Genomic DNA, 17,741 nt, shown 5'->3' with positions numbered 1-17,741 from the left:
ACCAGCACAGTACAGTGGGCTGGGGCTTGCGGGACCCCAGCCCAGTACAGTGGGCCAGGGGGCACAGTGCGGGGCCCCAGCCCAGTACAGTGGGCTGGAGTCACAGTGCGGGGCCCCAGCACAGTACAGTGGGCTGGGGGGCACAGTGCGGGACCCCAGCACAGTACAGTGGGCTGGGGGACACAGTGCGGGGCCCCAGCACAGTACAGTGGGCTGGGGGCACAGTGCGGGGCCCCAGCACAGTACAGTGGACCGGGGGACACAGTGCGGGACCCCAGCACAGTACAGTGGGCTGGGGGGCACAGTGCGGGACCCCAGCACAGTACAGTGGGCTGGGGGACACAGTGCGGGGCCCCAGCACAGTACAGTGGGCTGGGGCTTGCGGGACCCCAGCACAGTACAGTGGGCCGGGGGACACGGTGCGGGGCCCCAGCACAGTGCGAGGCCCCAGCACAGTACAGTGGGCTGGGGCTTGCGGGACCCCAGCACAGTACAGTGGGCCGGGGGACACAGTGCGGGGCCCCAGCACAGTACAGTGGGCTGGGGGCACAGTGCGAGGCCCCAGCACAGTACAGTGGGCTGGGGGGCACAGTGCGAGGCCCCAACACAGTACAGTGGGCCGGGGGACACAGCACAAGGCCCCAGCACAGTACAGTGGGCTGGGGGGCAAAGTGCGGGGCCCCAGCACAGTACAGTGGGCTGGGGGGCACAGTGCGGGGCCCCAGCACAGTACAGTGGGCTGGGGGACACAGTGCGGGGCCCCAGCACAGTACAGTGGGCTGGGGGACACAGTGCGGGGCCCCAGCACAGTACAGTGGGCCGGGGGACACAGTGCTGGGCCCCAGCACAGTGCGAGGCCCCAGCACAGTACAGTGGGCTGGGGCTTGCGGGACCCCAGCACAGTACAGTGGGCTGGGGCTTGCGGGACCCCAGCACAGTACAGTGGGCCGGGGGGCACAGTGCGGGGCCCCAGCACAGTTCAGTGGGCTGGGGACACAGTGCAGGGCCGTAGCACAGTACAGTGGGCTGGGGGGCACAGTGCGGGGCCCCAGCACAGTACAGTGGGCTGGGGGGCACAGTGCGGGGCCCCAGCACAGTACAGTGGGCTGAGGGACACAGCACAAGGCCCCAGCACAGTACAGTGGGCTGGGGGGCAAAGTGCGGGGCCCCAGCACAGTACAGTGGGTTGGGGGGCACAGTGCGGGGCCCCAGCACAGTACAGTGGGCCGGGGGCACAGTGCGAGGCCCCAGCACAGTACAGTGGGCTGGGGGGCACAGTGCGAGGCCCCAACACAGTACAGTGGGCTGGGGGGCACAGTGCGAGGCCCCAGCACAGGACAGTGGGCTGGGGAACAGAATGTGAGGCCCCAGCACAGTACAGTGGGCTAGGGGACACAGTGCGGGGCCGTAGCACAGTACAGTGGGCTGTGGGGCACAGTGCGGGGCCCCAGCACAGTACAGTAGGCTGGGGGCACAGTGCGAGGCCCCAGCACAGTACAGTGGGCTGGGGGACACAGTGCAGGGCCGTAGCACAGTACAGTGGGCTGGGGAACACAGTGCAGGGCCGTAGCACAGTACAGTGGGCTGTGGGACACAGTGCGACGCCCCAGCACAGTACAGTGGGCTGGGGACACAGTGCAGGGCCGCAGCACAGTACAGTGGGCTGGGGAACACAGTGCAGGGCCGTAGCACAGTACAGTGGGCTGTGGGACACAGTGCGACGCCCCAGCACAGTACAGTGGGCTGGGGGGCACAGTGCGGGGCCCCAGCACAGTACAGTGGGCTGGGGGGCACAGTGCGAGGCTCCAGCACAGTACAGTGGGCTGGGGGGCACAGTGCGAGGATCCAGCACAGTACAGTGGGCTGGGGGACACAGTGCAGGGCCGTAGCACAGTACAGTGGGCTGGGGGGCACAGTGCGAGGCCCCAACACAGTACAGTGGGCTGGGGGGCACAGTGCGAGGCCCCAGCACAGTACAGTGGGCTGGGGGACACAGTGCAGGGCCGTAGCACAGTACAGTGGGCTGGGGGACACAGTGCGGGGCCGTAGCACAGTACAGTGGGCTGGGGGGCACAGTGTGAGGCCCCAGCACAGTACAGTGGGCTGGGGGGCACAGTGCGAGGCCCCAGCACAGTACAGTGGGCTGGGGGACACAGTGCAGGGCCGTAGCACAGTACAGTGGGCTGGGGGACACAGTGCGGGGCCGTAGCACAGTACAGTGGGCTGGGGGCACAGTGCGGGGCCCCAGCACAGTACAGTGGGCTGGGGGCACAGTGCGAGGCCCCAGCACAGTACAGTGGGCTGGGGGACACAGTGCAGGGCCGTAGCACAGTACAGTGGGCTGGGGGACACAGTGCGGGGCCGTAGCACAGTACAGTGGGCTGGGGGCACAGTGCGGGGCCCCAGCACAGTACAGTGGGCTGGGGGCACAGTGCGGGACCCCAGCACAGTACAGTGGGCTGGGGGACACAGTGCGGGGCCCCAGCACAGTACAGTGGGCTGGGGGCACAGTGCGGGGCCCCAGCACAGTACAGTGGACCGGGGGACACAGTGCGGGACCCCAGCACAGTACAGTGGGCTGGGGGGCACAGTGCGGGGCCCCAGCACAGTACAGTGGGCTGGGGGACACAGTGCGGGGCCCCAGCACAGTACAGTGGGCTGGGGCTTGCGGGACCCCAGCACAGTACAGTGGGCCAGGGGGCACAGTGCGAGGCCCCAGCACAGTACAGTGGGCCGGGGGACACGGTGCGGGGCCCCAGCACAGTGCGAGGCCCCAGCACAGTACAGTGGGCTGGGGCTTGCGGGACCCCAGCACAGTACAGTGGGCCGGGGGACACAGTGCGGGGCCCCAGCACAGTACAGTGGGCTGGGGGGCAAAGTGCGGGGCCCCAGCACAGTACAGTGGGCTGGGGGACACAGTGCGGGGCCCCAGCACAGTACAGTGGGCCGGGGGACACAGCACAAGGCCCCAGCACAGTACAGTGGGCTGGGGGACACAGTGCGGGGCCCCAGCACAGTACAGTGGGCCGGGGGACACAGTGCTGGGCCCCAGCACAGTGCGAGGCCCCAGCACAGTACAGTGGGCTGGGGCTTGCGGGACCCCAGCACAGTACAGTGGGCTGGGGCTTGCGGGACCCCAGCACAGTACAGTGGGCCGGGGGGCACAGTGCGGGGCCCCAGCACAGTTCAGTGGGCTGGGGACACAGTGCAGGGCCGTAGCACAGTACAGTGGGCTGGGGGGCACAGTGCGGGGCCCCAGCACAGTACAGTGGGCTGGGGGGCACAGTGCGGGGCCCCAGCACAGTACAGTGGGCTGAGGGACACAGCACAAGGCCCCAGCACAGTACAGTGGGCTGGGGGGCAAAGTGCGGGGCCCCAGCACATTACAGTGGGTTGGGGGGCACAGTGCGGGGCCCCAGCACAGTACAGTGGGCCGGGGGCACAGTGCGAGGCCCCAGCACAGTACAGTGGGCTGGGGGGCACAGTGCGAGGCCCCAACACAGTACAGTGGGCTGGGGGGCACAGTGCGAGGCCCCAGCACAGGACAGTGGGCTGGGGAACAGAATGTGAGGCCCCAGCACAGTACAGTGGGCTAGGGGACACAGTGCGGGGCCGTAGCACAGTACAGTGGGCTGCGGGGCACAGTGCGGGGCCCCAGCACAGTACAGTAGGCTGGGGGCACAGTGCGAGGCCCCAGCACAGTACAGTGGGCTGGGGGACACAGTGCAGGGCCGTAGCACAGTACAGTGGGCTGGGGAACACAGTGCAGGGCCGTAGCACAGTACAGTGGGCTGTGGGACACAGTGCGACGCCCCAGCACAGTACAGTGGGCTGGGGACACAGTGCAGGGCCGCAGCACAGTACAGTGGGCTGGGGAACACAGTGCAGGGCCGTAGCACAGTACAGTGGGCTGTGGGACACAGTGTGAGGCCCCAGCACAGTACAGTGGGCTGGGGGGCACAGTGTGAGGCCCCAGCACAGTACAGTGGGCTGGGGGCACAGTGCGACGCCCCAGCACAGTACAGTGGGCTGGGGGGCACAGTGCGGGGCCCCAGCACAGTACAGTGGGCTGGGGGGCACAGTGCGAGGCTCCAGCACAGTACAGTGGGCTGGGGGGCACAGTGCGAGGATCCAGCACAGTACAGTGGGCTGGGGGACACAGTGCAGGGCCGTAGCACAGTACAGTGGGCTGGGGGGCACAGTGCGAGGCCCCAACACAGTACAGTGGGCTGGGGGGCACAGTGCGAGGCCCCAGCACAGTACAGTGGGCTGGGGGACACAGTGCAGGGCCGTAGCACAGTACAGTGGGCTGGGGGACACAGTGCGGGGCCGTAGCACAGTACAGTGGGCTGGGGGCACAGTGCGGGGCCCCAGCACAGTACAGTGGGCTGGGGGACACAGTGCAGGGCCGTAGCAGTGCGGGGCCCCAGTGGGCTGGGGGCACAGTGCGAGGCCCCAGCACAGTACAGTGGGCTGGGGGACACAGTGCAGGGCCGTAGCACAGTATAGTGGGCTGGGGAACACAGTGCAGGGCCGTAGCACAGTACAGTGGGCTGGGGGGGCACAGTTTGGGGCCCCAGCACAGTACAGTGGGCTGGGGGCACAGTGCGAGGCCCCAGCACAGTACAGTGGGCTGGGGGACAGAGTGTGAGGCCCCAGCACAGTACAGTGGGCTGGGGGCACAGTGCGAGGCCCCAGCACAGTACAGTGGGCTGGGGGACAGAGTGTGGGGCCCCAGCACAGTACAGTGGGCTGGGGGACACAGTGCGAGGCCCCAGCACAGTACAGTGGGCTGGGGGACAGAGTGTGAGGCCCCAGCACAGTACAGTTGCTGGGGGACACAGTGCGGGGCCGTAGCACAGTACAGTGGGCTGGGGGCACAGTGCAAGGCCCCAGCACAGTACAGTGGGCTGGGGGACACAGTGCGAGGCCCCAGCACAGTACAGTGGGCTGGGGGGCACTGTGCAGGGCCCCAGCACAGTACAGTGGGCTGGGGGACACAGTGCGGGGCCCCAGCACAGTACAGTGGGCTGGGGGGGGCACAGTTTGGGGCCCCAGCACAGTACAGTGGGCTGGGGGCACAGTGCGAGGCCCCAGCACAGTACAGTGGGCTGGGGGACAGAGTGTGAGGCCCCAGCACAGTACAGTGGGCTGGGTGACAGAGTGCGAGGCCCCAGCACAGTACAGTGGGCTGGGGGACACAGTGCGGGGCCGTAGCACAGTACAGTGGGCTGGGGGACACAGTGCGGGGCCGTAGCACAGTACAGTGGGCTGGGGGGCACAGTGCAGGGCCGTAGCACAGTACAATGGGCTGGGGGACACAGTGCGAGGCCCCAGCACAGTACAGTGGGCTGGGGGGCACAGTGCGGGGCCCCAACACAGTACAGTGGGCTGGGGGACACAGCACGGGGCCATAGCACAGTACAGTGGGCTGGGGGACACAGCGCGGGGCCGTAGCACAGTACAGTGGGCTGGGGGACACAGTGCGGGGCCCCAACACAGGACAGTGGACTGGGGGATATAGGGCAGAACCCCAGCACAGTACAGTTGTCAGGGGCACACAATGTGGGGCACCAACACAGCAATGGACCTGGGGAAGTGCAGAACCATCACCTTCCAGTGGATTGGTGGATACAGGGCAGAACCCCAGCACAGTAGTAGATTGAGTTGGAATCTTAGGGCGCAGGGGTCAAAGTGTTGGTCTCCACAGCATAGTAACAACATTTCCTTCCAGTGTCAGAGTACAGAACCCCCAGTACTGTACAGCCAGATAGGGGCATGGCAACGTGTTCCATTCCTCCCACAGCCTAGTTCTGACGAACACAAGGTTGAAGACACCTGGCCATGACAGTGTGAACCACCCTGATCTCTCTTCTACTCCTTCCACTTATGACATTACAGAGCTGCAGTTTTGTATTTCCAGCTTCTATTTCTTTGCCTGAAGCTGACTTTAGTGGAAAGAGATTGTGTGAATTGTGTGGAAAGTAATCCCTGGCACTTGTTTCATGAGGAAAAATGTTTTCACGCAGCGAGTGGTTAGGATCTGGAATACAGTGCCTGAGAATGTCGTTTAGGCAGATTCAATCGAGGCATCTCAGAGGGAATTGAATTACTTTCTGAAAAGTAAAAACGTGTGGGGTCGATGAGATGGAAGTTGGCGTTCGGTCAATTGCTCTTTTGGAGAGCCAGCACCGAAATGATGGGCTGAATGGACTCTGCTGTCTCAATTTTATAATTCTTTGTGTCATAAATTTCACGTTTAATCAGCAAAATAAGGTTATAGTTCAGGAATATGGCTCACCACCATCTTCACTGGGCAATGAGGGATGGACAGTAAATCACCAGCTCTGCCAGCAGCATTCATATTCTGAGAATTAGCTTAAAAAATGTTCAAGTAATTATCAAATGTTTACACATGCCTTCATAATGTTTAACATGATAAGTAGCTGACGTACTTTCTAAGGTTCTCCCTCGCTAACTCCAGGACCTCCTTTAACTTCACTCCTCTGTCTCTCTCCTTCTGGCCTCTTGCACATCCCCCATTTTAATTGCTCCACCATTGGCAGCTGTGTCTTCAGTTACTTGGGCCTTAAGTCCAGGAACACCCTCGCTAAACCTCTCCACTCCAGTCCTCCTTTAAGTCGCTCATTTAAAGTCCACCCTTTGGCCAAGCTTTTGGTCACCCATTACAATATCTCGTGTAGCTCAGTGTCAAATTTTGTTTGATAATGTCTCTCTAAAGTCCTTCAGGACATTTTGTTTCACCAGAATGGGGGTGATGATACCATGGAGGGATCTGGCTTTGTTGGGCTTGGAGCCAATGGAGGCCAGCGTGCACAGTGATGTGCTGACTGAACTTGGTGTGGACAGGCATGAGAGGTAGCTGACAGGCAAAGCATAAAGAAGGAATTGATAAAATAAACATTTTTAATTTATAGGGGAAGACTTAATATAAAACTCTAGAGTGACAGAAATCATATTTACCAGTCTATCTCGGTCATTCTGCAACGAAGATAGAGCATTTCTCAGACTCTGCACTTCGCTTGATATTGAAGGGGTCGATGCAGAACCCTGCTTAACTTCATGAACCTTTTTGCTTTTAGCTACTTTGTCCATCAGTCTGTCCCTCTCATCTTGTAGTGTTGTCACAGTCTTGGAGAATGCTTTTAGCTGATTGGCTGAGCCTTCTAATTCCAACGTCAAATCATGCACATCCTGTTGTTTGGAGGACAGCTGCTTGCTGAGTTCATCTATGCGGGCCCGCAGGTTGTCTTCGATGGTGCTGTTCTTCACAGCTGCAAGCTCGGAGGACAGACCATCCTTCTCTTCTGCCAGGTTACGGCAATTGGTTTCAGATCGGGTTAGCTCTTGGCACAAACCTTCACTCCTGCTCTTCTCCATCTCTAACTCGGATGTGTATCTTTGCTGCAACTCCTCAAGCTGCACCAGGAAATGGTCTCGGTTCACTTGCAAGGAACTCATGGCTTTCCCGAAAGACAGATTCTGTGCCTTGAGTTGCTCACCCTCTTCAATTGATTCCCGTAATCTCTGCTCGGTCTCCATGAGATCCCTCGCCAGCTCAGCCACTCTCTCCTCCGCTGTTTCAGTTTCATTTCTCATGATGCCAGCATTATGCTGCAAATTTTCAAGTTCCTTTTCATACTTGACTTCATTGGCACGGAGCCATTGTCCAGTTTCTTCCTCGGTTGTGACCACTTTCAACTCGAGCTCAGCCACTTTTTTCTGAGCGGAGGAGAGACTAGTGACCAGTTTTTCCACCTCTCCGACCTTCTCTTCCAACTGTCGCTGAAGCATCTGAACAGGCCCACCAATTGTTAACCTCGCTACTTCGTCCTTCAGTTCACCCATGGTTTTCTCTGCCAGCTGCAATTGTTCGGTCTGAATCTGCTTCTCTCCCTTTAGAGCTTTGTTCTCCTGACTGAGCTCCTCTGAACTGTTCTCTACTTCTTTTAACACCTTCTCAATGTCAGTTTTCTCATTCTCCAACTCTTTAATTCTTTCGAGCTGAGTGTTTAGGAACTGTTTGTACTGGGAATCCTTCATTGAAATCACCTGGTTGAGATCCTCCCTGTACTGTATGAGCTGTGCATTGAGTTTAGCGTTTTCAGAGTTCAAATCATCCTTCTTCCCTTGCTGGCTCCTCAATTCATTCCGGAGTTTGTTATTCTCAGTGGCGGCCTCCTGAATCAGCCTATCTTTTTCTACAATCACCTCAATGTGTTTTTGTTCGAGTTGCTTGTAGTCACTCAGCACTCTGTCCCTGTCATTCTGGAGGGAGGCCATGGATTTTGTAAAAGACTCCAGCTTTATCTTCTGCTGCTTCAACTCCTCTTCCGTTTTCTTCAGCTTGTCATTCAGATCTTCAGTTTCTTTCTGCAGCTTTCGGATTGCTTGCTCTCCCTCCGATTTCTCCTCTCCCACCCTTTGAGCACGGCTTTCCCATCGCCCAACTTCCTCGGCAAGCTGTTGCTGGGCTTCGCTGATGGCGTTGGCAACAGCCTCCTCCTTAGCTGCCAGGAGCGAAACGATCTTCTCCTCCTTTTCTCCAGTCTCTTTGTGCAGCTTCTCAGTTAACGATTTGGAGCTCTGGAGGTCAGAGTGGAGCTGCTCACAGGTCAGCAGGTAATTCTGCACCTCTGCCTCTCGCTGCCTCAGGCTGTCAGCCAGGTTATCTTTGGCTTTCTCGCACTTCTCGAGGGAGCTGGTCAAGTGAGCAATCTGTTCCCTCAGGTTCTTAGCTTCTTCTGTTAGCTTCAGCAGTTCGTTTTGGGAATCCTTGTGGAGCTTCTGGAATTCTTCCGATTTTGAGAAGAGTTGCCGGTTTTCATCCTCAACCTTTTTCAGCATCTTCCTGTGAAATTCTTCTTCCGACTTGAATTTTGATTCCCATTCCTGCTCACTGCCCTCCAATCTGAAAAGAATCCACAATATTTATGTCTGGCAGCAAAGCTAACTTATAAACAAATTTACAAGTTCATTTCCTCGCAGGGCTCTACCCTCAGCACTCTATAAAGCACAAACTAGGAACATGGAGTCAGACGACAGTGACCACTCTAACTTCATCTTCCCCCTCCCCTGTCCAAAAGGAAAACAGACCGTCTCCTTGATGTCTCTCCGAACTGTCTGAGTTCATCAAAACCAATCAACATTAAACAAATTCTGTTCCAAATAAAGTAAACTTCTTTGCTTACATTTTTTTTTTCTTTATTCGTTCACGGGATGTGGCCGTCGCTGGTCGGGCCAGCATTTGTTGCACATCCCTGAGGGCATTTAAGAGTCAACCACACTGCTGTGGGGCGGGCCAGGTAAGGATGGCAAGTTTCCTTCCCTAAAGGACATTAGTGAACCAGATGGGTTTTTACAACAATCAACAATGATCATCATTAGATTTTTAATTCCAGATATTTTTTTATTGAATTCAAATTCTACCATCTGCCAGGTGGGATTTGAACATATGTCCCCAGAGCATTGCCCTGGGTATCTGGATTACTAGCCCAGTGACAACACCACTACGCCACTGCCTTTCTTACAGATGATTACATCAGGCTTTGGCTCAGACCATAAGATATAGGGGCAGAAGTAGGCCATTCAGCGCATTGAGTCTGCTCCGCCATTCAATGAAATCATTATTGATCTGAAATTATAATCTTCAACTCCACTTTCCTGACTTATCCCCATAACCCTCGATTTCTTTACTGATTACAAATCTGTCTGTCAGCCCTCTGCGGTAAAGAATTCCACAGATTCACTACTCTCTGCGAGAAAAACTTCCTCCTCATCTGTCTTAAATGGGCGTTCCCTTACGCTGAGATTGTGCCCTCTGGTCCTAGACTCTTCTACAAGGGTTTGCTATCTATCAAACTGGAGCAAGTGGGCTATTTTAAAACATTAAAACAGTGGACAGATCTCACCAAAAACAGAAATACATTTCTATGTGCTAAATTTCCCATTGTGCTCATGGGCGGCATTCTCCCCTACCCGGCGTGACGGAGGGTGCCGGCGTAGGGGAGTAGCGCCAACCACTCAGGGGTCGGGCCTCCCCAAAGGTGGGGAATTCTCCCCATCTTTGGGGGCCAGCCCCTCGCCGGAGCGGTTTGTACCAGAAGACCGGCGCAAACAACTGGCGCCCCCGGCAGCGGGGCTGGCCGAAAGGCTTTCGCCGGTCGGCGCATGCTGGCCGCTGACGTCACTGCCGGCGCATACGCGATGTGGGGGTTCTCTTCCGCTTCCGCCATGGCGAAGGCCGTGGCGGCCGCGGAAGAAAATAGTGCACCCAGGGCACTGGCCCGGAGTCTGAGCGGGGGGCCCCGATCGCGGGCCGGGGCACCCCCCCGGGGTTCGATCGCCCCCCCACCACCCCCAGGACCTGGGGGCCCGCTCGCGCCACTGATCCCGCCGTTCCAGAGGTGGTTCAAACCTCGGCGGCGGGAGAGGCCTCCCAGCGGCGGGACTTCGGCACATCCGGGCTGGAGAATCACCGCAGTGGCCTCTCCGATCGGAGTGGCGAGATTCCGCTGGAGCCCAGTGTGCTAAACCAGCCCCCAAGGAAAGTTGTGTGACTTTGAGGGGAAGCTGGAGGTGACTGTGTTCCCATGCGCTTGCTGTTCTTGTCCTAAGTGATGAATAACACGGATTTGTCAGGCCGGAGTTAGTTACTGGAGAAACCTGGCGCATTGCTGCAGATTATACACCTTGTAGCCAGAGTATGCTGGTGATGGAGGGAGTGGATATTAAGTTAGTAGGAGGGACTGAGAAAAATCAAGAAGTAGTGGATTAGACTGAATTTGCAGGTTTATGAGCGAAGAGAAACCAATGGCAGCTGAAACTTTCACCTTCCTTGTATTTGGGGCTGTTTAGCACAGGGCTAAATCGCTGGCTTTGAAAGCAGACCAAGCAGGCCTCGCACGGTTCGATTCCCGTAACAGCCTCCCCTAAAAGGCGCTGGAATGTGGCGACTAGGGGCTTTTCACTGTAACTTCATTTGAAGCCTACACGTGACAATAAGCGATTTTAATTTTTTCATTTCATTTGGGGCAGCAGCTGAACTGGTCTCTTGGTATTTAACCTAAATTAAGGAATAAAAGGAACAATCTTCCGAGCAGCCTTGCTTGCCAGCCACACACATTTGGGAACCATGGACCGTCCGCCCGTGACTTTCTGCAGAGCAGAGGGTGAGGTGCTCCAACGATAGGATAAACCAAGTAATGAACACCCCAAACATTCCCACTTTACCTGGAAAGCTTGATTTCCAGTTCCTCACTTTGAATAGAGGCCTGCCTTAGCTGCTCCTTCAGGTCATTGCAGCTGTCTTCCTTCGCCCTGATGTCTTCCTCTTTCTTCAAGATCGCGTCATTGAACTTGATTTCCCATTTTTTGGACTCATCGATAATTCTATCCCGATCATTCTGCAAAGAGGACATACTTCGAGTGAAGGCTGCCAGCTTTGCCAAATTTTCATTAAAGTCGGCCTGAATTTTGTTATTTTCCACTTTTGTCTTCTCCATCATGTCATTCAGCACACCAATAGAATCTTCAGCATTCTTCTTCTCACGCTCCAAACGCTCCAATTTCTCTTGCATACTTCTTAGCTGCTTTCTATGTTCATTTTTTTCCAGGTTAAGTCTTCTCTTGTGCTCTTCCTCCAAGCTGCTGGCTTGATCTTGGGCCTTGACTTCCCTGGTCTGGAGTTCTTCTTTCAGTTTCAAGTTGTCTGCCTGGATCCGAGCTGCTTCACTTTGGGTATCATCGAGTCGGATTTTGCAGGAAAACAACTCTGCTTGAGTCTTCTTGCAATCCTCCATTTTTGCTGTTGTTTCCTTTCTCGCGGCATCCAAGTTCTTCTGAGTTTCTTGCTGAACAAATTCGAGTGCCTTGGTGGTCTTTTCCAAATCACTGATCTTCTCTTGATACCGGATGCAGTCTTTCTGCAGCTGCTTGATCTCTTGCTGTTTGACCTTAAGCAGCTCCTGCAGTTCCTTGTTGTGGACCTTTCGGCCTTCTCTTCCCCTTTGCATGGACTTGACTTTTTCCTCAAAGTCCTTTTGCAATTTGGCTGCAGTTTCTGCCTTCTCACTCTTGAGCTGCCTCACCTCTTCTTCCAGCATGTCCATATCTTTGTGACGGTCTTTCATAGTTAGTTCGAGGCGTGAAACCTTGTCGCTGTTGTCTTTTGATTCCTGTTGGTAATTGGCAATGCTGCCATTCAGCTCTGCTAGCTGATTCATCAATCGCTCTTCAAGGTCATCTTTATCCGACACTGCAGCTGCTTTCTCCTTCTTAAACTCTTCTACTTGTTGCCTCATCTGATGGTTATCCTGCTCCAGCTTAGAGGCAGACTCACGCAGCAGTTTGAATTTGTCCTGATGCTTAGCCAATTGTTCTTCCAAAGTCTCCCTCTCACTTTTCAAAAGTTGATTAGCTTTCTTCAATTCATGCACCTTATCTTCTACCGTCTGTTTGTCAGTTTCTGTCTGTGTCAGTTTTTCTGTCAGTTGTGTCAGTTCCTTTCTGCACCTGGTAATTTCACCAAGGAAACCTGGATCGGGGACCTCTTGTGGGCCCTCAGGGGAGACATGGGCTGCTGTTGACTTTGCGGAAGAACCCAATTTGCTGCTGGACTCTTGTTTAACTTCTACTGCAAGGGATGCAACAATCGTTTCTTTCATCTGGATTTCCTGTTCTTGAATGACATTGTTTTGATTTTTTGCCAATTCTTTTTGAGTTGCATCCAGTTTCTTGGAAATATCCTTCAACTGCTGTCTCAGTGTATCAGTCTCAAGGTCCAAAGCATCCCGTTGAGCTTTTAATGTCACCAGTTCATTCATCACCTCTTCAGTTTCCCTCTTTGCTTTCTGCAGCTCCTCCTGAAGCTGACTTTCTGTTGAGTCAGAGGGCTTAACCTGGTTTCTTATTTCAGGCTGTTCTGACTGAAACCTCTCAATTTCTTCCTCCAGCTCCATAATTTTTTGCTGCTTCGACTTAGCAAACTTCCTCATTTTCTCTTTCATTCCCCCCTGCTCCTGGACAGCCTCCAGAAGTTGCTTTTCTACTTCTAGTTTCTGAGTCTCGACTTCTCGAATCCGACAGAGCAGCTCCTGCTTCTCCTGCTTGCTGACATCCAGTACACGACTCATCCTTTCAGTCTCGCCGCCAACGTTCTCGTAGGACTGTAGGAGGGTTTCGTATTCCTTCTGGAGGTCTCGGTGTTTGCTTTGCCACTCTGAACTTTCAGCAATGTGTTCTCCTTTCAAGGACTCAATCTCCTGCTGTAAGCTTTCTTTTTCCTGTGTAACACCTTCAATCGCCAGCTTCAAGCTCTCGCATGAAGCACTGAGATCCTGCTTTTCAGTCAGCAACTTATTCACTTCTGTGATAAATTTTTCCTTTTGCTCCTGGAGATTCAACATTTTTGCGAGCAAGTCTTCTTTGTCCTGCCTCAGGTCTTCAGTAGCTTTCTCCATTTCCCCCACCTTACTGTTTAATTCTTCTTTCAATGCCGTTACAGAAGCCAGCTCTTCCTTCATTAACTTATTTGCTTTCAAACTTTCCTTACGCGAGATCAGGGCAGCTTGCAATTTTCTCTGTATCTGCTGTTTGGACTTGGCCTCTTCAGCATCCTCTTCTTGCTTCTGCTGAGTTTCCAGGATCTCCGTTTGGAGGCGCTTGCTCTGTTCTTCAAACTCTTTTGCTTGCACTTCTATTTGAGTCTGCAAAGCTCGGACAAGGTCTTCCTCATCAGACATCTTCTGCTGCAGGTCTTTGAGGAGTGCATCTTTTTCCTTTAACTGGATATTAAAATGTTCTACTTCTTCATCCTTCTTCTGTAAGGCACCCTTTAAATCCTCGTATTCCTTCTTCAGTGTGGCTACGTGTTCGGAGGCAGAACTTTCGGCCCTGGCTTCTTCTAAAGCCGATTTAAGTTCCATGTCTTGATATCTTTTCTTCAGAATGTCAACTTCTTTAAGTAACTCCTCCTTCTCAAGATGGTGGGTACTCTGCAGCTCAGTAATTTGATTCAGAGACTCTGTCGATTCTTCCCTTGTTTTTTGCTCAAGTTGTGTCAAATGTTGCAATTTTAAAGAAAGTTCATCCCTCTCGTCCTGTACCTTCTGGAGCTCTTCTTTTAACCGTGCCACCAAGAGATCATCACCTCTTGGTTCAGATAGGTCAATCAATGTCTGAACCGGTTCTATTTTTGAGGAACCTACCCGCTCCGTGCTCCAGCCTAATTGCTGGTTCTCCTCTGGGACAATTATCTCTTCAGGGTTACCCTGAAGTACATTTTCCGCTAGCAATGCCACGGTTGCAGAAGGCTTCTCTTCCAACAGCCGTAGCTGCTCTTTCACTTTTGCTAGTTCCTCGTAGATGCTCGCTTTCTCGTGATTTTGTTCGTTGAAATTCTCCAGCAGGGCTTTATATTCTTCTTTCTGTTGTTTCACTTGTTCCCTGTGATGTCTGGTTTTCTCCTGAGCCTTTTTCATCGTGTCCTTGCGTGAACTCACAGCCTCCTCAAGCTTCCTCTGCAGCTGATCTTTCTCTCGCTCCAGGGTGAAAAGCTTACACTCCAGCTCAGTTTGACTGACTTTTACCGACCCTTCCATTGGGGAGATGGGCTCCGCCACATTCTGACTGGAATCTGCTTCAGTACGCTCGTGTTCCACACATTTCTGTTCCACCTCGTGCTGTGACGTTAGCTGTTCAGTAGTTAAATGCTTGGCAAATAGATCAGCTTCCAGAGCACTCACACGATCCGTTTTCTCCTGCAGGCTTTGCCTCAGGCAGTCTACCAAATTCTGAAGTTGACTAACACTAGCTGCTTGATCTTGCAGAGTTTTGTTCACGTTCTGCAAGTCACTTTCTTTTTCAGCGAGTTCCCTAATCAGGTCAACAGTTTGTGGACCCTGGGTTTGTGTTTCGTTAAGTGGTCTCACTGACTCTGAAGGTACTAGATCACCACCTTCTGTTTCATATGCTGGTGCCAAGTGTTCTTCTGCCTGGAGTCCTTTATTCTGTGCTTCCAGGCTCATTTCCTCCACTTTCTTTAAAAGCTCCTTCCTCTTTATCAAAGCGGCCTGCAGTTTTCTTTTCACCTGTTCATTCTCCTTCTTCAGGTTTTCCACCTGTTTCTCCAATCTGTCCTTTTCCTTGAGCAACATTTCAAACCCGGCGGTGTTATCTTGGAAGAGGTCTCTCTCCTGAGAGGGCTGATTGGTCTCACTGGCGGGATTCTCCTGGTCTTCATTCCCCTCCTGGTCTTTTTGCAGCAATAACAGCTGCTCCTTTAAGCGCTTCACTTCGTTCCCCAGTGAAAACTTGTCTTCGTTCAACATGACCATTTTCTCAGACATGCTCATGGTTAGCTCAGCCATTTCAACGTCCCTTCCTGATAGGCTGCTCTGAAGCTGTTGAACTTTATTCCTCTCCTCGGACAGACTCTGCTGCACACTCGTCAATTCCTGTTCCCCGAAGGAAAGCTTCTGTCGGAGCTCCTCAACTTGGGACTCGGAATCTGTTATGAGCTGCTTCAAACACAAAACTGCTTCTTCTTTCTCTTGTAACCGCCCTCTCAAACCTTTAGCCTCTTCCTCCTTCCCAGAGGCCCGGCACTGGATGATATCCAGCTCCTTCTCTAGGGCTTCCATTTTCACATCTTTTGACCGGGATTCATTCTCCGCACTCTGAAGCTGTTCTTCCAACAAACCGCTCTGCATGCTCGTATTCTCCAAAATCATAAGGCGCTTCTTCTCTTCATGCACCACATCTTCCTCCGCTTTCATCAGTCTCTCTTTCAGTTGAGATATTTCACACAATTCCTCATCATATCGTTTAATCTGATCAAGAAGATGGCTCTTTTCTAAACTCAGGTTATGAATGGTTTCTTTCGCATTCTCTGCCTCCTTCTGACAATCCAAAACGCTCTGATTTAAGCTCTTAAGCTGCTCTTGCTTGTCCTCTAGCTGCCTGCTGTACAAGGTCTCCACTGACTCCAAGTTCTTTTCAAGTTCCTGTATGCGAGATTGAAGTTTCTTAAACTCTTCATTCTCAACCACATGAAACTCACGGAGACCACTTATAATCTCACCACCTTGCTCGTTTCCTGAGACCATCCGTAATGCTCCCTGCGATGCAGCACCATATCCAAAATGTTCACCAGAACTGTACACCTCTGTGGTAGAGAAAGTGCTCTCATCCAGGTGGACAACTGTTGTGCTCCTTTGTTCTACCTGTATGACAGAGGTATTCTTGCCCTCTATCTGTACTGAAACGGTAGTTTTCTCCATTTCATTGCCTGCATTTGAGCTCTCTTCCATTAGCGTGATGGAGCTTCTTCCATCCTTCTGCTCTACCAAAACATTCAAATTCTTATCAGCTGCTGACGTAACCATCTGTTCCAGAGGCAGAAATTGATTTCCTTCCAGCACCTGTATTAGTGAACCAACCCCATCTTCTGTCAGTACTGTTCCCGGCCTGTCCAACAGCTGCTGGCTGAGCCTCACTATATCCCTTTGAGCTTCTTCCAGTTGATGTGTAACAGTGGCAAGCTCTTTGTCCTTTTCGGAGATGGTCCTCTGTAACGAATGGAGGTCACTGCCCTCTTCGGCCTCTGTGTCACCGTGCTAGATTAAAACAAACAAACACACTCAGTAATTGTGAGACAATGGGGAACTCGGAAATATAACACTCTATCCAGCAAGGGCCCTTTGTGCATCCCCCAACTTCTTTCAGCCCACCATTAGCAGCCTTACCTTCTGCTGACCAGATTCCTACCTCTGGCATTCCCTTCCCAAACCTCTGTCCACCTTTCATTGCTCCTTTAAAACTTTTGGTCACCTATCCTAATGTCTCCTTCTTTGGAATAGAATGACTACAGCATTCCATCAATCTTCCTCTTAAATGGCCATATGGAGTTGGGGACAAAGAGTACTCCTTGTTAGATAACTCTCCCCTTCTTTTCCCCTAAAGCACATGGATTTCACATGGCTCTGCTCTCTTGTGCAGCTGAAACTGAGAACATGGTGTGTGACCAACAAAAGCCATCCGCATGCTGCCCTCAGAAACCTCAGGTTTATTTCCCCAGGAACTCTCATATGCCTCCCCACATTAACCAATCAGTGCTGCAGCATCCTCCATGGATGCATGCAAGGCTTGTACAATAGTGCATTTTTCACTTACTTTTAAAACCTGGCTTCCAGGATGGGGGCATCGCTTGCTAGGCTAGCATTCATTGCCCATCCCGAATCACCCTCGAAAAGGTGGTGATGAACTGCCTTTTTGAACCACAATTATCCATGTGGTGTAGGCACACTAACAGTGCTGTTAGGGAGGGAGTTCCAGGAATTTGGCCCAGCCCCAGTGATATAGTTATAGTAATCTTTATTAGTGTCACAAGTAGGCTCACATCGACACTGCAATGAAGTTACTGTGAAAAGCCCCTAATCGCCACACTCCGGCGTCTGTTTGGGTACACTGAGGGAGAAGTCAGAATGTCCAATGCACCTAACAAGCACGTCTTTCGGGACGTGGTTCTTTTGGTGGTGGTGTTCCCATCGATCTGCTGCCCTCAATTTTCTCGGTGGTAGAGGACACAGATTTGGAAGGTGTTGCTTTGGTGAGTTACTGCACTGAACCCTGTAGATAGTACACACTGCTGCCACTGTGCATAAGTGGTGGAAGAAGTGAGCATTTAAGGTGGTGGATGGAGTACCAATCAAGCAGGCTGC

At 53.5% G+C, this 17,741-nt stretch overlaps 1 protein-coding gene across 5 annotated transcripts in view; it reads right to left on the bottom strand.

Annotated features, from left to right (window-relative positions):
- The window catches only part of golgb1 (golgin B1), an 82,724-nt gene that overhangs the window by 25,573 nt on the left and 39,410 nt on the right, over positions 1-17,741 (bottom strand). For all 5 annotated transcript variants that reach the window (XM_038811682.1, XM_038811684.1, XM_038811683.1 and 2 more), the window contains exons 14-15: positions 11,254-16,637; positions 6,985-8,932 (exon numbers count right to left, since the gene is read on the bottom strand). In XM_038811682.1, coding sequence (XP_038667610.1) covers positions 6,985-8,932; positions 11,254-16,637 — 7,332 coding nt within the window. The remainder of the gene's footprint in view (positions 1-6,984; positions 8,933-11,253; positions 16,638-17,741) is intronic.

Source organism: Scyliorhinus canicula, chromosome 11, assembly GCF_902713615.1.
Source record: "Scyliorhinus canicula chromosome 11, sScyCan1.1, whole genome shotgun sequence".
Classification (NCBI taxonomy): Eukaryota; Metazoa; Chordata; class Chondrichthyes; order Carcharhiniformes; family Scyliorhinidae; genus Scyliorhinus; species Scyliorhinus canicula.
This window is presented reverse-complemented; position numbering and strand designations above follow the sequence as displayed.